Raw genomic sequence first — 21646 nt, 5'->3', positions numbered from 1 at the left:
CACAGGGCATAAAGTACTACGAGATTAACTTAAAACACGTGCAATTCGTTGTAACTGAAAAGTCATGTCCGAAATACACATCGTTTCTAATTCCCAAGTAACAGAACTACTATACTAACTGGAACTACTATAGAGACGTCGGGCGACCGGCAACCATAGGTTAATACTAACGCAGACCAGCCATCCATGATCCATCTTGCGTAACCTATTTACCGGCAAAGTGGTACAAGCACGTATGACATAATCCCGTGCAACAGAGCACGCACTGTAGATTCCGGCCTGTTCGAATACTATTTTAAATAGCCCATACCATGCTCGTGCGCGTGCGCAAACATGCCGAGCCGGCATGCCATGCGCGGCGTCACGCAAATTAAAAATACGCGAAGAATATCAGCATATACACTTTTATACCTTGTTACGTTCAATGATAATTTTTACCACGCCCATCTTGTTTGTTTTACCAATAGACTTCCGACAATACGCAAAGAATGGCTTATATTCTACGAATCTCGCGTTCAGATACGAGAAGACCACCAGAATTCTATTAATAATGGAAATAAGTAATTAATAATAGTCTAAGACTTATTTATAATTTGTGACCTGGCTTCGCGGGACGCAGCTCGCGTACCTCGCAACAAAACTGTGAACGTCTACGATATCCGATACACGACGGGTAAAAGGTACTGGGCGCGATAAATCAAAGTCCCTTTACGATCAGTTTTCCCTCGGTCGAGTTCGTAACCTCGAATCGAAACGAGCGTGCGACGAAAAAAGGCGAACGGGGCAGAGGAGATCGAGAGAGAGATTGGCCACCTGCTGCTGAGGCGCGCGCGGTTTCGAGCAACTAGAGCAATGAATTACACCCGCGGATATCGTCGTGTTGTCACCAGTTGTTGGATGGACGTTTCTTCCCGGTGGCAGAGGAATTAAAACACGCCTGATCGCGCGGCCCAAGCAACGTTGGCTAGCAACAAGGGAGGAAAAAAACGAGAAAGCGAATCGATGATAAAATGCGTATTTACCGGAAGCGTCAGCGGCAACGAGATAGCGGCGAAACGATCGCGTGGTACGACGGGAACATCCACGTGACTACGTCAGTGGTGCTGGACAGGCCAGCACGCATACAGACACTTGTTTACATCGCGAACGATTGTTACGGATGCGCCTCCGCGTACGTACATACGTATGCACAGGCGTATGTAGAGAGTACGGGCCAGTTAGGCTCGGTCAGCCGGTGCCGGGATATCTATCTTTGGATCCACGCACGAAGCACGCGAGCGCGTCCTCTTACTCAATCGTCTCACGCCCGTGCCGATGACCAGTGACACCGTTAAACGCGGCCATTATTTCGAATGCGCCCCGCGGGTCGGATATTTCCGTGGTGACCGTAGATAGAGCCGATGGATCGCGCCGTTAACGGCGAAACGCACTCCCACCCGTGGAACGCATTAACCGCGTACAATGTTGTGCCTACCTTTTCGTCCCAGTGAAACAGCGCGCGCGTCAGTAACTCTCAACTTTAGCTGGCCGGACGCGTCTGATCTGTATCGGTCGCGTCGATTCCGGGGAGCGATTGAACGGAGTTCTTGACCAGAGTTCCCCCGAAAAGTGGGTTCAACGATCAGAAACATTCGAGCCCCGCGAGATAAATTAAAGAGGCACCGAGTATTTCGTTTTTTATTAAGATTGGAATGTGACAGAGATGATTATTGAACGTAGACGAATAATGGTAGGGTTCGGAAATCAGTAGACTAAACTGTTAAGTGGTAGGGTGATGGTGCTTGATAATTGAAGCGATAGAGATGTAACGATAGAGTGGATAAAAACAGTTGTGATTCAAATAATAAGACGGTAGTGATTATGTAATGTTTACAAAGCAAAATATTGTTGGAATTGTCAGAATTTAGGCAAACGAGACATAAACTTGAATAAGATTCCAAGAACAGATCCTATTTTTGAAATTTATGTTGAATTATTTTCGATATTGCTGCTTCCAAACAATTCAGTATAATAGGTGCCGCATTCTAATTTCAGGAAGCATTTAATGTGATATATTAGATGTATAATTAATTACTCTGTGTAATAGAGGACTCATGAATATGCCGGTAAATGCGATCGTTACACACTACGCTATTACAGTCTTGATTATTTCTCTCATATAATTTCGAAACAGTGGTAAAACTTGATACACAATGAAATAGTCCATTAAAGAATGTCTACTTAATATGCCAGGTTCGACAAAAAATTTCAATTTTAAAATAGAAAATAAGTGGTCGGCTCTTCGAACGTTAACGATTAAAAGAGAGAAGTATCGATGGTAATCACTTTGGCTATTAATATATTGTCAGGGCTAACAGAAGGCTGGATAGCCGGTAAGGTGTTGATTCGTGAAGTGGACGTTGCGAAACTGCCTATGCAAGATGTTTGCCAGGGGCCCTGAGGTGCACGATAGCCGGCAGAACGTGCGGAAGCTTTAAAATTACCACTTACGCGTACTTGCGCTAACAGATAAACGCAGTCCAGTATTTACCGATTCACGCTTCGGTAACCTTCGACGTCACTAAAAGTCAACTGTGTACGTCTGCGAATGTGTTGCATGTGTAAACAGGTAACGACGCGCAGAGGCACTTGCGTCAGAGTACTCTATCGGAGCATTAATTATGTCGATTAAAGATTACGGACAATCGTGGTGAATTAACGAAGGCAAAACGCGAAAAGATACGCCCAGTTACGTATCTCGTTATGGATACGCCGTTTTGTAAATTAAATCGTAACTACGATCGAGATGATCAAGATGAATCTGACACGAAGCCGGTAACTAAGGTCACGTGCCGGAATTAACGTGTTGGTCGCGAGCAAAAAGGTCGGCATAATTTTCCTTCATAATTCGTTTTATTACCAACTTTCGTCCATAGAAAAGTTATATACAAAAGAAGTTCCTTTCCTCCGGTAAAATATGATACGTAAAGTCACACATTTTCAACTGCAATAAAGAATTTTTTTCAAACTCGTATCAGTTGCACTTTGAAATAAAAGCAAATTTTCTCTACGACAATAATTCCAAAATAGACCTTCCGTCTCAAGTAACATCCACTATGAACGCGTCCATAATTGACGTGTCACCGGTGTTAGATAAGAACGCGTGTTTACCACCGCAATAAAGTTAATATTCCCCGCACGTCGATTTCTTGGCGAATTGGTGCAAAACAGACACAACGTATGCCGGGTCCAAACATATCGGAACCGGACACTTCGGTCCAACCAGATCCGGTTCATTTTTCCCCCGAGTAGCGATCGCGAACGCGCGCGCGCGCGCACGCTTGCACGGCAAAATTTCCACGAAATGGAACTGTGGTCACGCCTGAGCTAGCTAACGGAGGTAGAGAGATATTGCGCTAATACGTTCCACGTGGGGTCACCGGTAGCCGGTGCGCCGGCAAAGTATACTACCGTACTCGCCTCGCGCATAAAACCGACCTCTCCCGCGTCTACACACGCGCGAAAAAGAGCCATTGCTTTACGGACAACCAGCTCAGCGCACGCCAGTGCCTCTCATTACGAATCTAACCGCGCCCACGTAGCGGTATCGAGGCTGCGTTTATTTCTCTGCCACGCCTGACCGACCGTAATAAGCGCTATCCCTCGTTTTATGGAGTACTTATTGCGTTGCGCTCGCTACGCTTTTCTACGAATCTACAAAAAAGCTCTTGCGGCTCTAGCCGGCCGACGTGTACGCGTGTACACGCGCGATGCTTGTGTCTGTGCAAGCGCGCGCGCGCGCTCGTAGTCGCGGATTTCTATCCGTCCGTAACTCGAGAAAGGCGTGTCGAAAATCGACGGACTGGCATCGCGTTCGTGTATCGTATGACTCTAATATCGGACAGCGGATATGCGCAGGCAAACGCATTTCCTTCTGTTAACTCGATAGTTAACCTGTCGTTCATCCGTGGAAAATTATACCCGCCCCACCCCTCTTAACGAACTTCTTTTTACTTTCTATTACATTCAACAGCCGGTCCGCTGGATCGCCGACAGTCGGAGAAACGAACTGAATCGTGCGTGCGCTGAGTGCCTCTTCGTATACAGATAGAACGGCGCAAAGTTAATGCGTTTGCTCCCTCCATCCCTCTCAATCCCGTTCGTGGACAGGGGAAGCGGAATCGCCGCTCATGCGCGCCGCGTAAATAGGACAGCTACTGTACAGCGCGCTCGCGAAACGAGGTCACGAAAATTAAATTTTCTGATTAACGGCACGAACGCACACACCCACCCGGCAACAGACAGAAGCCATTCCCCTATCTCTCTCTCTGTTTCTCTCTCTCTCTTTCCTCTTTTACCTTTCGGCTGATTTTGCCAACCCATCAACGAGCCGTCGCCTCCGGCCTAAGTAAACACACGCTCTCACTGCAATTCATCGAGCATATCATCGATACCGGCGCGATGGCGTGTTATCGCGCGCGCAAGAACGCGTTTTCGCCGCTCCGTGGAAATGCCCATGGCACGCCGCACGACCGACGGAGCAGCCTGTGACCGACACGCATGCGCGTACGTTGCGCTTGATGCGCGGCTAACCTGTGCTCCGATGCAACGAGACCCGGCGACCGTACAGATGACGTATCAAACCTCGTTATGCTTAACGTGCCCCGTTCGCGGAACCTTCCTTGGTTTTTCCTTCGAAACCCATCATCGGGATCCGCGAGGAAAAACAGTTTCAACAATCACGGAGATCCGCTTAACGTACTTGAACGTTAATAAATGCGTATCCTTCAGTCTGCCCCCCCCCCCCGGCATTACGTTTCTATTTCAAAGACGCAACTCGAAATTGGAAAAATGAAACTCGTTGTACGAGAAAAGTTGGAATGCGTCGGACTGCTAAAATTTCAAATCGCACATTTTCCTATTATCGGCTTAAATCGATGGAAAATTGAACTATCAGAGCTCTCCGTCTACCCTCGAAAGTTAACATTGTCATTGAACAGTACAAGAATGGTACGTAAAAATAGCCGCGTCACTGTTCGCGGATCCGCCGCCCGACGGCTATCTGGCTACTCTACTCGAAATGTTCCGGGAAGGCCCGTCACTTCCTTGAAACACGCGAAACGAAACGAAACGGAAGGAGGGAAGAGGGGAGAAAAAGAAAAAAAGACTTACATCTTGACCGTTCGGTGCAATTATCACGTCCACTTCGTCGAGATGCTCGCGATGTTGCGTGACCTCCGCGTGAATTTCCCGTCCGTTGTACGTCAGATAGACCTTCTGGCCGGGCACAAGGCGCGCGGTGGTAACGGAGCCGAAGCCAGGTCCGATCAGATCACGATCGGAGTATTCAGTGCTTGGACTAGGCGGCCGACCGCCGGGAACGGAGTCGAAGCGCACGGAGTAACGAGTCTTCGGTGTAATGCTGAGGCCTGACTCGGACGCAGCTGACGCCGGCGTTTTTACGGCGTGAATGACGCCACTGTAGTACTTCCCGTCCTCGCCGGGAGCACATACTCTGGTGCCGATTATGCTGCGTTTCGCCAGCCTCTTGCCCGTCGACATTATTCGTGTTTATCTCTGGGTAAACAATCTCTGCTCGTTTCGCGATCACTTTCGTTGAATCGGAACGTTCGACCAAGATGCACTTTCGATTCTTCACAGAACACTGTTCATCGAGTCGTACTCAAAAGTATTCCGCGTCAATTCGTCTCTGGTGAAGCTCGTTTGCATCACGATTTATTCACGCTCCTACAACTCTCGCGTATACGCGTATCGCGAACGTGCAAGTTAGAGGCGCTTTAAAAGAATGAATAACAATGTCACGCGCGATTCAACAGTTCGACACACTCGTGGGAGATGGTCGCGAAACGACGCGAACGGTATTGTATCTATGAATCGAGTGGATATTTGGAAAAAACACTCCCGAAAGCACCGACGTACTTATCTCTTTTCTTCCTACCTCCAGCTCCAAACTGCGACACACTTTAGGTCATCGTTTCACGGTAACTCGTGTAACACACACCGGGGACAGATCGGGCAGTTTTGCGTTTGGATCGCGACAGCTCGGTAGCAACAGCGATCCTAGACCAAGAAGGGACGCGGTGGCCTTCGCGGCCTGAACACAGAACTCAATGTATCAACAAAACGGCGTGCACCGTTGCCTGCGTTTGTCACGCCGTCCGCATGTTCGAGGCACTTCGTGATTGATTTGTGACGATGCGTTGGCGTGCACACGGTAGATAGCATAATATATGACTGATGCTTGCCGGTGTGTAGAAATCCGGCGGTATACGACGGTAACCTGAACGAGCAAGCGATACACGATTCGATGGTATATGGGCAGGAGTAAGACTCGCGGTACCCGACATGTGACGCACAGCTGAGCGACCGGGAGGGACTGAGGACAGACTACCAAGCGGCTTTCACTGCGCCGGCCGGCCACCCGCCCGCCCGGGAAAAACAGCTGATAGATAACAACAAACCCACGTGACCCGGCCTCGAGCACCGATTGGACGACCGCGCTGACCTACTTACTCCCATTGGCCGTCCGCCCGGACAACGAGAGGAACGGGAAAAAATCGCAGACTAGAACCCTAGCCAAAGCGCTTCGCTCTCCGAGACCCTCCACTTTCTCAGCCCTCTCCTCTTTTTTTTCTCGTACGCCTGTACTCGGCGTCCCTTCTCGCGACGTTCCTCTTTCTCGACGAGCGTAAACTGCGCCGATTATGAACGAACCCGTATCGGATCCTGTGCACGTTCGCCATATTTCGCTCCGTTAACCTCGAAGACTCGACGAGAACACCGATCGCGAGCAATTTTTATAAACGAATCTTTTGCAATCAGCTGGTAGTTAAATACACGCAGCGGTTATTTTGTCATCAGCTGAGTACGCTCGTGACGAAATCCGTGCGAGCGATCGGTCTGCCGATATGTAAGAGGCTCGAGTCAAAGAGGACTAGCTTCGCGAGACGATCCTACTGCCGCTCCAATACCATACTGTAACATCTTTTTAATGAAATACTTTGAATTTCCTTCGAATCTCGACTCCTAACCGGAGGGATATTTGTACGAAACGAGGGAGTGCAAGTTCCGCGGCAATGAAACTCGTTTTAGCAGAGAAAAACCGTGTTTATGGTTCAGCTGTCAGTAGAAGGCGGCCATTTTACGTCAGCTGAGAAGGTCGATGACGACACAGACCGAGTGAAATATCTTCGCATGGTGTTCGCTTCGAAGAACGTTTTGCGACAAATATCACCGTAGAAGGTATTTTTCCAAGACTTTATCGATGCACAGAAAACAGTATATACGTATACTGCTTATTTAAAAAAACAAATATGACAAATAGATATAGTTAAAAAGGATCGGATCAGATCACACTAGATACAGGTAAAATTTTAATATTTCACTAAAACTAGTTATTCTTTTTCTGCAATTATGATTTATGCACCGGTGAAATTGCGATCAATTCGAAATTCAATTCTAACAACGTCAAATTGTAGTAAGCGCATCGTGTCAGCTGAGGGCGCCAGTGACGAAACACGACAGAGTGGATAGTCTGCGATAGTAAAGATACATTCTCATAGCTCGGTAAGTAGCAGCTTCGAAAAGCCGGCGAATGACTGTGATCGAACGCATGTACAATACGATTTTTAATGCTACGAAGTCGGTAAATAAAATGAGGAAAAGCTGACTCGGGTCAGGATCGTAGTTGTAGCGATAAACCGATCGAATGCAGCGTTGTCGACGAAGGTGAAGCGGTTGTAGCGGCATACCGTATGCTTATCATGGCGGCGCGGAGGACGAACATCGAAAATGGCCGGAAGATCCAAGGGGTCAGCGGGGAGTAATGGTAAGGCCGAATAGAAGCGAGCGGTCCACGCGTTCTCAGTAGCCTATCCTAGATTTATTTCCGTGGATGTTGCGCAATACACGCTGCGCTGTTAGTTCACCGAATGCTACCCCTCGTTTGGATTCGAAGAAGTGCCAAGGGCTAGTGTGAGTAACATTTAATTGTCCGTCTGTTATTCCATTCGTTGTGTATAAAGGAGCGTGATTACGCCTGCTGTGCACACGCATTATTTATTTTCTCGCTGTCGATGTAAAGAAGAATTAGTCATCTCTTAGTGTTACACTAACGTGACTGTTTAACGCTAAACACGTTCCGTCGTTCCCGTGAAAACACTTTCTATTACGGACAACATTGAATGTACCGACGCAGCGCATGGAATTTCTACGGGAGGCTTTTATCGGTTTTTCGAGGATCGTTAATCGACGATCGAAAGGCATAACAGGTAGCTAGAGGGCGCTTTCGCTCTATCGACTATAATCTTGTTTCTTTATCGTGTACTTGAGGAATATAGCAAAATGACATCATCGTTAATGATAAAAACGTAGGAGACCAATTGCAAAATGCAAAATGCGATTGTCCGTTTCAATTTCCTGGAAAAAGCCCCGCGTTGGGAATTAAATTTGAAGGTTCGCCGCGTTCGAAAAGGAGCTCTGGTCTAAAAATAAAACACGCTCCTGTTTCCTGTCGATGTCGGTTCTTGTGGCGAAATTTATCACGATCATTGGTTTTGGTCTGCGGTAAAGATGTTTTTCCAAGAGTTACCCCCTGTTTATGTTACGCCATTGTTCCTGCTCGAGAAGCGTGTCAGTTACTTTTGAGGAATCGGTACGGAAGTCCTGACAAATAACATCTAATTCCTAACTGTACCCTCGTTTATGCTTTGTTTACGGAATAAAATCCCAGTTTATTCTCTGGCAGTCCTTAAGATGTTGTCATGCACACAACGAAGTGTTTAAAAGGGAGAAATAATCACCGACCGGTAAATAATCATACTTTCGTCAGCTTTTATTTTGGATTGTCTTATAAACTTTCCGTAGCAAACACGTATTTCTATAGAAAACGGATAAAAACGGTAAGGAACATCATCGGAGATGACGTATTCCGATCGTTAACACATTTACGCGATATCCACACTGTCATGTCATACGATAAGATTACGTTAGCTGGGCAATCGTGAGAGCCGCATGGAGAACCCAGCAATTCCTCTCGGAAGTGAATTTGTTACACATTAGTAAAGTGTAAGTTGTGTGCTAATTTACGAATCCTTACAAAGTTCATCGTCGAGTGACACCATGACCGATAATACCATCGTTTGCTTGACTATTTTACTTATTTCGGTGCTCGTCGGGGATGCAGTTCCGACGCAATTGTCAGAACAATGCCCTTCGTTTTGCGTGTGTGACACTTGGTACGATTTGGTGCGCGTTTCTTGCACAGGCCGCCATCTTTACGGTATACATACAGGTGCGCCAGGCAACGTGCAGGCCCTGGACTTATCGGATAATGTGATCTCAATTTTGAACGATTTCGATCTAGCGGTATATTTCGATTTATAATATGATATACGTGATTGATTTGAATTTTAATGCTTCTATTTTCATAAGAATTTTTAAATAAATTAATCGTGAATATTAATTTAGGACGAAGGTTTAACAAAGCTTAAATACATCAACCTTTCCGGGAATGCAATTAGTGAGATCGGCCTAAATGCCTTCGATCGGCTTACCGATTTAAAGATCGTGGATTTGTCGAGAAATCGACTTCATTCTATTTTGGACGATGTCTTCGTAAGAAGTAAAAATCTACAAATTTTAAAGCTGTCGAGAAATAATTTCAACGCACACGTGCCAAAATTGAAGAACCATTGGCTACAGGTAATGATAGAAGTAATAAATGTCGTTTAATAACTGTTTCAATTCCAATAATATGAAATAGGTACTAAACTTGGATTCGTGTCAGATTAGTCATTTAACTGCAGACACGTTCAGTGGAATACCACACGTTCGTCATCTCGATCTTTCTTATAATTTGATGATTCAAATGGACTACACTGTCGTACAAACGTTGCCGGCTTTGAAGACATTATCGTTAGCAGGGTATAATAACGAAACTATAAAATTAATTCACACACGTTACCATGCGTAGATACACTAAGACTGATCAGCAGAGCACGAAAACTAAACTTACGTCATTATTTTCCAGAAATCCATGGTCTTGCAACTCAGTTATTCATAATTTTCAACTGTACCTTCAATACAAACGCATCAAGTTCAATGGAATTTGTGGTAAAAAAGCAAAACCTCAGAAATTTGAGAAGATGATCATTCTTCCTACATTCAAACGGCAAAATTATCATCGTTCGGTAATTGCGAATACAACCACTGAGAAGACTGACTCGGTACAGTACGACGTTTTAAGTACATCGAGTAACAAAAATCTGTCGATCACCGAACAGTCGATAATTCAACCTACTGTCTTTCATTCGGTAAATCGGAATCTACAGTATTGGTTCCTTTGCATCGGTTTTATATCGGGTATTTCAAGTGGATTAATGATTTCTTACATTTGGTTGTCCGGAAAGTTTTGCTGTAAGCAAAGGCGTAGACGTTCGTTAAATTCATACATCGGCGTTCAAATAGATACCGATGAAAGTTTAATAGAATCTTATCGAGATACACCTCCACCATCGTACAAAGACGTTGTACGACATCCAGGCCTATATCACTATTTATAAATAACTTCGAATTTAAATAATAATGAAAACGAATATGTGCGTGTAATAAGAGATTCGTAATGTTTAAGAGGTAATACTTGTTGCACTGTAAGTGGAACAAAGCGTTTATGAGCAACATTGGATAATCTATTCAGGGTTAAAGTTCCAATTTTCTTTATGCTACATGTATTTTTCATACAACCTCAGTCAATAATTTTTACATGCAATCGTTATTATGTATCGCACATTAATGATCGGGTCATCGACCAATAACGATAAGTAACCCAGACAGTACAGCGATTGGCACGCCAGTGGCAGCGGGTGGAACGAATTCCTTGGCAAAATCATGGTAAGACAGTGCTCGCACTTAACTTTCATAACGGCATGATTGATAGACATTGATTTGACATTAAAATTGGACTGTATTTAAATTAATTTTAAATAGAAATTTTTTGTATTAATTTAAATAGAAATTTTGCTCGAATTATTTGCTACATAATTTTCAATTATATTTAACGGTACCCGGTACCCCAAATACACGGTACCCGGGTCTCGCCACGTGGAGGTTGCTGCGAATGGAGGCCCACCCTAACCACGTCCCATCCATCCTCCTTTTGTATAAGTTATTATTAAATACCACCTCCTTTCAATGTACATTTGCAGCCCGGTTAGCCTTTAATCGCTATGCAAATTTATGCACCCAAAATTTAAATGCGCAACACTAGTAAACTAGATTTTAGAAGAAATGATCTACTTAGGTGCAATGTCACCATAGTGCAATGTAGCTTTTTCAGCTACGTAGGTGACTCTAAGTGCAAGATCATACTTCCATGTATGAATCAATCAAGAAAAAAATGAGCAAAAATATCGCGAAAATTACCTGCCAAAATTGACAGGGCCTTCTTTATAATTCGGAACACTAATTAAGGGACTTTTAGGGGAAGATTTATTTTATTTTCACATTATCTTGGGTATTTTATTTATTAATGCTTGCAATGCTACTTTAAAAACGCGATCTTATATGTCGCAATACAAAAGCAACAATCGCGATTAACATTTGTACTCATCTCTAATGCAAACCGTGAATAATCATTCACAACGCTAAAAAGAGAATCCGCGATTTGCCCAAAATAATGTAGCCAGGCATTCTGCCGGATAAAGTAACGAGCATAGTAACGATATAGTATAAAGGAATGGCTTTACATCCAGAATCCAGAATTTCCGAATGCAAGAGTCATTCGTTGCAGCCCTCTTCTCTGGGCCTCTTCGGCTCACAGCCTCTTCTTTCTTCGGGCGCAATGCCCAGAATCTTCTTAAACTTAAATCTATGCTCGAGATTCCCTAAGCACAACCCAAAAAGTGATGCAACAAAAATCAAAGACGTTAAGCGAGACAGCTAACGGCACGCAAGACGAGCAACGACTTAAGAAATCGTTGTTCGTGCAAAACGTGCCAAATCTCGAGCAGTAATAATTCGCGACTGCGAAGGATTCGAAAAATCGATAGGGTAGAACCAGTGGCGAACGGCATTCTCCATTCACGCTAGCTTTACCGTCGATAATTCAAATCAGATTTCCTGAAACAGGTTGAACCACGCGAGAAAAGACGCGCCTGCCCGATCGGTGACTGTGGTCAACCTGCCCGGCCCTACCTGCTTAAATCTAGCACACAATCATACCAGAGTAAACTACCTACCTACCTAACGCTATATTTAAGAAATGGCAACAGACTCGTACCAACACATACATACAACACACGGAATTATCGCGACTTGCATACAATCTCACACTTTATAAATTTTACTTACTTGCATATCATCTATTGCAATCTGAGGGATGTTATTGATCGTTGTACATTACTATCATTGTAAGTAATAATATATTTAATGGAGTAAATGCAATAGTTAATGTCTAATAAGGACCAACGTATTTCCATAGTCTAATCACATGTGTGGTAAATACGTCGTACAATACACTAGCACATCAGATTGCGAAATAATCTTATAAACTAGTGGGGGATCATCGTGTCCATCACCTTTCCCCCATCCAAGTAGCACATGGGCACGTGAATGGGGTCCTGGCAACGAATACGGAAAAGGAAGCTGAAAATCCTGATCTAAATATAAAGATTAGTAAAAAAACAACACACATCAACCGTTCTTCGGTTTATATTTTATTTTATTTTTATTATTGGATAGGTAGGATATAGGAAGGGTAGAGTAATATATAGACACACAATAATATTCGAGCGATTTCATCATCGAAGCAAATGTTCTAAGATATGAAAATATCATTCAAGTTTAATGCTTAGATTCCGAAATCAACTCATTGAAATAAAATTAAATGTTTTCTTGCACATGTCATTTAACATAGTCTCGATAATTAAATAAACAGATTTTACATTAAACAGATAATTTCTATTATACGATATTAACAGGAATATTAAATGCCTGGAACATTTAATATTCTTAATAAGTGTAATATTACATTATTCATATTTATTTATTTCATAATTATAAATAGTACTATTATTATATTATTAACGTTATATTGTAATTACAAAAACGCGAAGTGCAAGAAAACGTAACCTGATCTAATAAATAACACACATAAGATAAAGTTTAGTGCTTACAGGTATAATTATATACCTGTTGTCACTATGCTCGTTAAACAAATTCCGTATAAATACAACTAGTCACTCGTGTCGATTCGAACCTTTCGCCCTACGACATGATGAATGACCAGAGGAACTTGAAAGCATGCGACTCACCGATCGTAGATCGATGATGCAGCTGATCTGGAAGAAGTCATCGGAGATTCTGCTGATATCTGGAGGAAGTCATCGGGGATGCTGCTGACGTCTGGAGGAAGTCATCTGTGGTACTGCTGATGCCTGGAGGAACTGTTGCTGCTGCTGCTGCTGACTCAGTGAAGTTGTCGAAACTATGACAAATGCCACTCCGCTCACGCTGTAAGAAGAGCACCAAATTGAAATTATGTTTCTAGAATACCATATATACGCAACTCAATCAATATCAAAACTTGAAAATGAAAATTTAAAGCAAAGATGAGAAAAGACGCTACCGCCATGACAGCTTGAATTATTCAACACGGGATTTGAATCTCGACGCGTGCGCATTCGAACATTAACACAATCGCTATTTCAAACTCAAATGCATCTTAGCAAGAACAAATATACAATTGTACTCACTAATCTATCGAGATGATCGTTGTTGCGTAGCTAATAGTTCTTCGTATAGCTTGTATGATCAGCGAATCTCGATTTATTTGTAAATTTCTTGAAGGAGAGTTATTTTATATCTACGTTTTCTATTGTACTGATAAGTACAGTTTATATGTTTAGTGAACCCCAGTTGATTATTTGTAGAATTCTTAAGAGTTTATTGAATTGGAGATGTTTCGTTGCTATGTCCTTCCCGCGTCAAGTCAAGATTAACACTACCGATTGTGTAAAAAATCCATGTCCTTATATACCCAAACGTAGGCCCAACCGTTAACCAATCAGATCTTTCGCTTGAAAAGCGTTAACCAATTAGAGTTGAAACGAACAATAGCCACCCCGTGTCGATGCTGCGAGCGATCTGATTGGTTAACGGCTGCTACTCACGTTTTTTATATGAAGGGCAATTTTGTTTATACAAACTTTAATATCAAACTTGGCTTGCTAGAGGGAGGAACGTCAGCGCTTGCACTTACACTTAGTATATAAAGGCAGTCAATTTCTTCTATAAATTTTGGCTTATTTTTTCAACGCAAAATGATAGAACAGGTTGGAAGAAACAACAATAACGCTATATGAATATTTTGAATGCACGAACCTATCCTGAATAATTTACGTTGAAAATGATAAAATCACTTTTTTTACATACTTGTATTTCTGTTTTAGCATTTGGATTTCACGACATTCGATTTAATACCACGTAGAAAGAAAAGATTATTCGTACAAGATAATATAGCGTGGCAGAAGTAAACGGAAATCTGCTGCAATAATATATTATATTAAATTATATTATATTAAATATACAGACAGAAATAAAAATATATTAATTATAAGTTGAATTAAGTTTAAGAGCTTCGATATTTCTAAATATAAATATTTTGTTACATCAACATAATTAAACATTGTATATTCCATTTGACAGTCTGTGCTGGCTTTCTTGTTCAGATTTTATAAACATTTCTCAAGAAAGTAATTATTATTTTATGACACGCGAGCTTTTCCCCCATTGAGGGATATTTGAATATGGTGTTACCGCGTGGCATCACAACCATCGGCGAGTGCAGACGTAAATAATTATGGAAGTGATGTCACGCGGCGCAAGAAACGTCACAGTGCTCTTACTGTTACAAAGTTTTGTTGTCGGGGTATGTGCTTTTAAAAGATCATGTGTATGCTTACTCTTTTTTTGTATTTGCTTATGTAAATTTGTATATTATGAACACATTCTATCATAAATAGAAGGCAATTAAAAAATACAGCACAAAACCATTGTTGCACTGTACAAAAGGTTATTAATATAAATCTTTTAAGCAGGCCAAGTTATTTTGAGCCTACATTGAAGGTTGGTTGCCAACCTCAGAAATTCAGAATCTACTCCTTCAATTTTCTATGTAAAACCAATTTTGATTAAATTTGTTTAAAAATGGACTCAGATTCCACAGAAATGGTGAATGAAATCAAAAACAAGGTAATATTACACTGGAATTGTCGAGGTCTCACGGAATTCCCTGAAGTGATAAGAGATTATGGGAGTCATATACAAGAGATATATTTGAAATGGAATAAGCTCACTACGTTACCACCTTGGATTAAAGAACTGTTCAATGTTACTAATTTATATGTCTATGGAAATCTGATCAAAGAAGTGCCTCCACAACTTTGTCAGATGACTCAATTAGTAGTTCTTGATTTGAGTGCTAATAAATTGGAGCAATTACCTTCTTGTACAGGAAATTTAATCAACCTAAAGTCTTTGTTATTAAACCAGAACTTTATAGACAAATTACCAGTTGGTGAGTCGATCTTAGCTGATACAAGTTTCAAATTTATAATTCTAATGTTATTCTTGATAATACGACTGTTATAGAAATGAGTAAAATGCATAATTTAGAGATCTTATCCATTTCCTGGAACAAATTTGTTGCACTACCGGAATGGATTGGTTCCCTACCTAAATTAAAGGAATTAAATGCAGATAATAATCGTTTAAAAGAACTGCCAAATAGGTTGACCTTATCACCACAATTAGCAATAATTTCAGTGTGCTCTAACAGGTTGTTATATTAAACAATCATCATGTTAAATTAACACACTTTGCTCCAGTTACATACGAATATATTACATTATATGAGGAAGAAAAAGACCTAGCTTTAAGTATTTTTTACAAAATGTGTTAATTTATAATCGGTAGGTGTTTGCGAACATTTTAAGTGATATTATTTAATACAGAATTTCGTATATAGGCTAAGATATTTGCCTTTGAATGGATTTGTATCATCCCCCTGCATTAGATTCGATGCAAATATGTATTTGAATTATTTGTCTTATCCACTTCTTTATCAATTAATTTCTCAAGTTCAAGATACGCTTATTGAAAATCATAGAAATATTTTAGGCTATGGGTAAGCATGTTTTGATGTGCATGATATATCCATAACTTTTAAATAATTTAACAAAGTGCATTACACATGAAATATATATTAGATATATATACCTTTAGGTATATTTAAGAAATTTCTTAAATAAATTTGTTTAGAACACGATCTTGTATTTTATTTAATTTTTCAATAATAGATCTATATAAATATTTGTTGTATCGAATCTATAAAATACATACATATAATCACAGATGTTTTACAATGCATTGTGAGAACACAACATTACATACAAATATAAAATTAATGGTAAAAATAAATGCATTACATGGGAAGGATATTGATATCATAATTGAGTTACCACGTCAGCTCTTGAAAGTTCATAATGTACATGAAAATACAGTTATTCCCTTGTGGGAGTTAGCTTTAAGAAAAGTTTATACTGAAAGGTAATTACAAACTTTTCTCTGATTCCTGTTATCTCTAACAAATGCTCAGTTACCTTTGACACTTAAACCATAAATCGTTTGATACTGAATTTCAGGTATAAACATACACTTAATATCTCTGCACCACCTATAAACATAAGCATTCAATACGAGCCAATACCAATAAAGAACTTTCAGAAAATTGATTTCACAATGTATTCTATGAACTATGCTTTGTGTAATTTGTTAACAAATGGTCCAACTAGTATTTGTGTAAACTCTCAATGCCAACAACCAATCTTTACAGAAGCTTGGATTTTAGTTGGTGTTATTCGTCATATAGAGTCTATAATAACAACTGCATTATGTTGTTGTAAAAGGTAAGACAAATATCATCTGTAGACATAGATTTAATATCAAATTCACTTTAACTTTACAGATGCGCATCTGAGTTTTCTAAACATTCCAATATGACAGTCAAATATGACTGGCATTGTATAAATTAATGGTATTTTGTATATAAAATAATTCTGTAAAAAAATAAAAGAATTTAATGTTTTCAAATTAAACTAAAAAAAAAAAATTTTTATCATTTATAATACTTTAAACACTTCTCGGCATCACTTTATGTATATTAAAAAATATCGAAACATTTACATTTCATTTTATCTTACAATGGCTAGTACCTTGTACTTCCATCACATGAAAGAATTACAGCTATTTTATTTATCGCACATAAATTACTGTTAAAAATAACATCTTTTTTTATAATCTCTAATTATTTCACTTGTTAAGTAAATTTAAACTCTTTGTGCAGTAAAAAAATTTGTTTAGACCACTTTTAAGGATTATTTTTTTTACATTGTTTTAAGTTCAAGCTATAAGAAGATCTAAGGCTCTATCGCGATCCATGTTACATTTTAAAAGTGCAGCAGATGCTTCTTCTTCAGGGAAACCTAAATCTCGTAAGGTACACAGATTTTTATAGTAAATTTTAGCTTTCTCTTGATTATACTCTGTAACAGCAAGAGCTTTCTCTGCATCCTCTCCAGAAATACCCGTTTCCTCAAGAGATTGTACAGCTAATAAATATTCTACAATTTTCTTATTATCTTGACCACCTAAATCGCGTATAGCGCGAGAAGCTCTTGATAAAGAAAATCCCATATCGTGCAAGTGACGAGCTAACTTTTTCTCTCCTTCGGTTAAATCCAACAACAAGTTCATAAGAGTAACGTGATTCGTCATCATTGTCTCTTCTTGCTTTAGTATCACATGAGAACTAGTATCAGGACATTCTAAATTTGGCCAAGACTTTCTATCCTGCTACATATAAATATATTAAATAAATAGTTTAAAGGTAGATTTTAATTTTTAGGGATACATAGCATGTTTATAAAAAATACTATTATACCTCCATGAAAGGCCTTTTTAAATCTCGCTGAAGTTCTTGTACAATCGTAGATACACTACGATGCTTTGTGTTTTCTTGCTCATTAATTTCCTCTTGATCATTTGCTTCATTTTTGACGTTATCATTCTTTTCCTGTACATGAGTTTCCGACTGATCATTAACAGTTAAGTCATTCAGAATACCTTGCAGTTTTACTGGTTGCACCCATTGAGATGTAGGCTGTAATACCTAAAATATGAGTAATAAATATGTTCAATTTATGTTACATTTATCATTTATTAAACAATTATTGTAATAATATGGTAATTTAATAACCTGAGCAAGTTCTTCCATGTCATTAATTGTTTTTAATTCCATATTGTCAAATGGACTGCTTGTATCGTTATCAAAGTCGGCAAAGTTAAGACCATTTACTTTTATATGATCTTGAAGATCATTGGCAGGTGGAGATAAAGGCTGCGGGGTAAGAATTGTTGTTTCAGGCACAGGTGCGTTTATAGGCTTTACTATATCTGGCAATGGCGGTGGCGGTGGTGGTGAAAATTCTTTTTTCTCTTTCTTTTTCTTCTCTTCTAATCTTGCATACCGCGCTTTCATATTTGCTTGTCTAACATTACGCCACTCTGTCATCTACAAATCAGCTGATTATTTATTTCAACTAATAATGACCCAAGGGTGTACTCAACTAATGCAACTTAGTACCAAACCTTTTCAAGTACTGATCGTTCCAAGCTGAAGTCATAGGTTAATTTCGTTACGTCTGGTAGTTTATTGTTATATGCGGCTGGTAAACATACTTTTCTCGGTGGTTTATAGGCCTCTGCAATTTTAACATGAACGCCATCCATATACGATGCAATTAAGTCACATTGCGCTGATACTGAGGAACGAGCCATTTCTTAACATTTAGAAGAGAGAAAGAAAAAGACAGAACGAAAGATATTTAAAAAAAAAATAGTTTTTTTTTTTTAATTTTTAGTCGTCACTATATACAAAACTTTTGTCGTAACCTCATCTCGTTGTATATCGTATATTTGTATATTTGTGTATTATTGGATTTTTCACTTTTAATACCATATATTTCCCAAAATATACACGAAAACTCGCATATTTTTTGCTTAAATAATTTTTAGTAGATATTTCTCTTTGTATTTGATAACTTAGGATAATTTGAACCTCCGATCGTCAACGTAGCCATATTGAATTTACGAAATAAAATCGATAGAAGAACTAATCGATAAAGTATTTTAATATTTAATTTGAGTAAGCAATTTGATTTTTAGTTTAAATGAATTTAAGATCCACTAAAACGGATAATTAAAAACAATGGGAAAATAAAGAGGTTATTTAACAATAATTTATTTAATCCGACAGGCAATAAATATATGTTATTATCAACAATAAAGTCACAATAAATATCACTCGAAAATTTTAACAATAAAATAATTTTTTTCTATAATTTCATGACCTCCAACAATCGTCCATTTAAATAATTTCACCTATTATAATACAAATATACAAACCACACCTATACATTTACATATGTATACTTGGATTTTTTAGTTTACTTTGCGTACTATAAACAATAAATATTGTTTTTCATATATATAAATTAATCAATTGAGCTAAATAAAATTCTTTATATAAACTTCATCGTGTAAAAGATACCTTTTTACTTTTACCTTCTGCTTGATTAGCAGATTGGATATTAATACTATTTTCAAGATGATCTTTTTGTTTAGGATTATTGTCATTCACTGCTTCCTTCTTTTGTTTCTTAGCTTCCCTAGTTTTCATATACGCGAGAAAAGATGTCCACATTAAACTACAAAAGCTTACATAAACTACGCGATTGTGTTCTGGAACAAAGAAGAAGTTGACTGTTTGTAGAATTGGCCAAACGCAGACACCGACCTAAAAAAAGATTAATTATCTTTAATTCTTTCCTTATTTCTGACACAATAAATATTTATCACTCATATTATAGATACGATAAAGCATTCTCTACTTTATAAGTAGGCCAGAATTTTTGTTTAACTTCATCAATGCATTCGGATACTGGTTTCAGTTCAAGTAAGTTTATTCCAAAGAAAAAGCAACACATCGCAGCAGGGCTATACGTGACTTGTTCTACTAGAGCCTGAAAATAAATATGAGATATTAACATTATATTTTGCACACGTCAAGTCATTCTTATTTATTTGAATATACTTTAGTAATTGCAGATTTCAAATCTGACTTTGGCCAAAAGTATGAAGAGCATCTTAACCAACAATATAATGTTGGGGCTACAAAAAACCCACCATACAAACTAAATCTCAATGCTTGACCGTAATTTAATTCATCTTTTCCTATTAATTTTTGTTGCATTAAACATCCAGCTGGCCATATAATGGTATAAGAGATCATCCCTCTTACAACGGGGTACTTTTTCGAGACCTCGCGGAATTTTACGAAAATGATACGCATTTTTATGGTTGTCACTAAAATAAAAAGAATTTCAATTATTAGCGGAGTATAATATTATCGTATTTAGCGACGATACGTACGAATCGTATAAAATTTGAACCTGAATAATCAAATGAAAAAATCTAGCTGTTATTTTGTAGAGTGTGTCTGTACTGGCGCACCGAATACATTATTATGTAATTTACAATTCTTATCAATTTCTTTCAAGTGGATTTTGTAAATTTCACGGATTTTCTTTGTTCGTGACACGTGACAACAAATCGGTTCGGAGGGAACGATGCTGCGCGCCAAACAGGAGAGGCGCATGCAATCAGTGTTTCAGAAATAGAGAAGTTTTCTTCCACGTAGACGCGTGCTACGGTCGACGAAATCATTTAGATACTATATCAGCTGAATTGTCATTGACCATATCGTTCAGCATAATTACTCAATTACACCGTATAACACCATATTAAATTAACGAAACTGATAACACTAGCGAAACATCAAATGTTCCGACTTCGAGTACCGCTAGTGCGTTTCTTTAAATCGTAACAAATCATTTTGTACGCTTTCTGTCGTACGTTTCGTACCTTTCTTTGATAAATAGAGGAGACGTTGATATTGTTACCGCGGTCTGTTTGAACGTGACGCGAGGAAACTCGCTGCACCGCGGATTTGTGTTGAGCAACAATCACGTAGGGTTCACACATTTGGAGATGATTCACTACCGCGGGAAAACGCGCATACTGGCAATGGCTAATATCAGGGGAGACTTATATTCGGCACGCGCAAAATGTACCGAGTCGATGACGAAACTGGTCGATCCATTCTTATCTGTCCTTGATAATTTCGTGTCTTTCCAATGTAATTTTCCCGATAGTCTATTATATCGTACAAGTGACTACGCTTCTTCGCCTTTAGATTACGTACGAGCGGACAATATTCATGGACGATGCATTACAAGATCAAGATAACGTCGAGACTTGAGGAACCGAGTCCCACCAAGTCAAAATAAGTTTTAGACAAGGTTTTTGTACCGGTGTGTTTTAAAAAGGTACGCGAGCAAATGTTTCAAATAAAGTACTCGTAGGTTAAAATACATTTTCCTCTTTTATAATTACATAAGCACGTGTAACAGCGTGAGGACACGACTTTATTATAAAGTAAACTTATAATTTCTTGGTCTCTTCACTTGTA

General features: G+C 39.4%; 6 protein-coding genes across 10 annotated transcripts in view; 2 read left to right on the top strand and 4 right to left on the bottom strand.

Moving 5' to 3' along the window:
* Glut4ef (Glucose transporter 4 enhancer factor) overlaps positions 1 to 5541 on the bottom strand; it is a 77240-nt gene extending 71699 nt beyond the window's left edge. The window contains exon 1 of the mRNA XM_076899165.1: positions 5152 to 5541. Coding sequence (XP_076755280.1) covers positions 5152 to 5541 — 390 coding nt within the window. The remainder of the gene's footprint in view (positions 1 to 5151) is intronic.
* Positions 5542 to 7670: 2129 nt separating this feature from the next.
* Positions 7671 to 10621, top strand: LOC143426192 (uncharacterized). Of its 2 annotated transcripts, XM_076899432.1 has the most exons (5): positions 7671 to 7828; positions 9185 to 9366; positions 9469 to 9702; positions 9764 to 9924; positions 10031 to 10621. In XM_076899432.1, exons 1-5 carry the CDS (start codon positions 7792 to 7794, stop codon positions 10560 to 10562), a joined length of 1146 nt encoding a protein of 381 aa, XP_076755547.1. In that variant the 5' UTR covers positions 7671 to 7791; the 3' UTR covers positions 10563 to 10621. The 2 variants fall into 2 exon arrangements, with proteins under 2 accessions (XP_076755547.1, XP_076755546.1); XM_076899431.1 differs by lacking the exon at positions 7671 to 7828 and having other exon boundaries at positions 8856 to 9366.
* Positions 10622 to 14969: 4348 nt separating this feature from the next.
* Positions 14970 to 17167, top strand: LOC143425865 (uncharacterized). 2 transcript variants are annotated; one of them, XM_076898914.1, is made up of 7 exons: positions 14970 to 15123; positions 15215 to 15574; positions 15649 to 15835; positions 16025 to 16183; positions 16411 to 16605; positions 16701 to 16964; positions 17024 to 17167. In XM_076898914.1, exons 2-7 carry the CDS (start codon positions 15226 to 15228, stop codon positions 17088 to 17090), a joined length of 1221 nt encoding a protein of 406 aa, XP_076755029.1. In that variant the 5' UTR covers positions 14970 to 15123; positions 15215 to 15225; the 3' UTR covers positions 17091 to 17167. The 2 variants fall into 2 exon arrangements, with proteins under 2 accessions (XP_076755029.1, XP_076755027.1); XM_076898912.1 differs by lacking the exon at positions 14970 to 15123 and having other exon boundaries at positions 15130 to 15574.
* Positions 17168 to 19232, bottom strand: LOC143425866 (uncharacterized). 2 transcript variants are annotated; one of them, XM_076898916.1, is made up of 4 exons: positions 18706 to 19232; positions 18314 to 18628; positions 17999 to 18226; positions 17168 to 17907 (listed from the first exon to the last, which is right to left on the bottom strand). In XM_076898916.1, the coding sequence occupies exons 1-4, from the start codon at positions 18892 to 18894 to the stop codon at positions 17458 to 17460; spliced, it is 1182 nt and encodes a 393-aa protein (XP_076755031.1). In that variant the 5' UTR covers positions 18895 to 19232; the 3' UTR covers positions 17168 to 17457. The 2 variants fall into 2 exon arrangements, with proteins under 2 accessions (XP_076755031.1, XP_076755030.1); XM_076898915.1 differs by having other exon boundaries at positions 17168 to 17910; positions 18706 to 19231.
* A 129-nt stretch (positions 19233 to 19361) lies between these two features.
* LOC143426145 (mpv17-like protein) lies at positions 19362 to 21181 on the bottom strand. Of its 2 annotated transcripts, XM_076899353.1 has the most exons (4): positions 21040 to 21181; positions 20210 to 20481; positions 20007 to 20138; positions 19366 to 19912 (listed from the first exon to the last, which is right to left on the bottom strand). In XM_076899353.1, the coding sequence occupies exons 2-4, from the start codon at positions 20465 to 20467 to the stop codon at positions 19649 to 19651; spliced, it is 654 nt and encodes a 217-aa protein (XP_076755468.1). In that variant the 5' UTR covers positions 20468 to 20481; positions 21040 to 21181; the 3' UTR covers positions 19366 to 19648. The 2 variants fall into 2 exon arrangements, with proteins under 2 accessions (XP_076755469.1, XP_076755468.1); XM_076899354.1 differs by lacking the exon at positions 21040 to 21181 and having other exon boundaries at positions 19362 to 19912; positions 20210 to 20480.
* LOC143426146 (uncharacterized) lies at positions 20635 to 21159 on the bottom strand. The gene is made up of 2 exons (XM_076899356.1): positions 20976 to 21159; positions 20635 to 20822 (listed from the first exon to the last, which is right to left on the bottom strand). The coding sequence occupies exons 1-2, from the start codon at positions 21157 to 21159 to the stop codon at positions 20671 to 20673; spliced, it is 336 nt and encodes a 111-aa protein (XP_076755471.1). The 3' UTR covers positions 20635 to 20670.
* Positions 21182 to 21646: the final 465 nt, after the last annotated feature.

The sequence above is a fragment of the Xylocopa sonorina genome, chromosome 8, assembly GCF_050948175.1.
Source record: "Xylocopa sonorina isolate GNS202 chromosome 8, iyXylSono1_principal, whole genome shotgun sequence".
Classification (NCBI taxonomy): domain Eukaryota; kingdom Metazoa; phylum Arthropoda; class Insecta; order Hymenoptera; family Apidae; genus Xylocopa; species Xylocopa sonorina.
The sequence above is the reverse complement of the archived record's forward strand: the minus strand, read 5'-3'. Positions and strand labels throughout refer to the sequence as shown.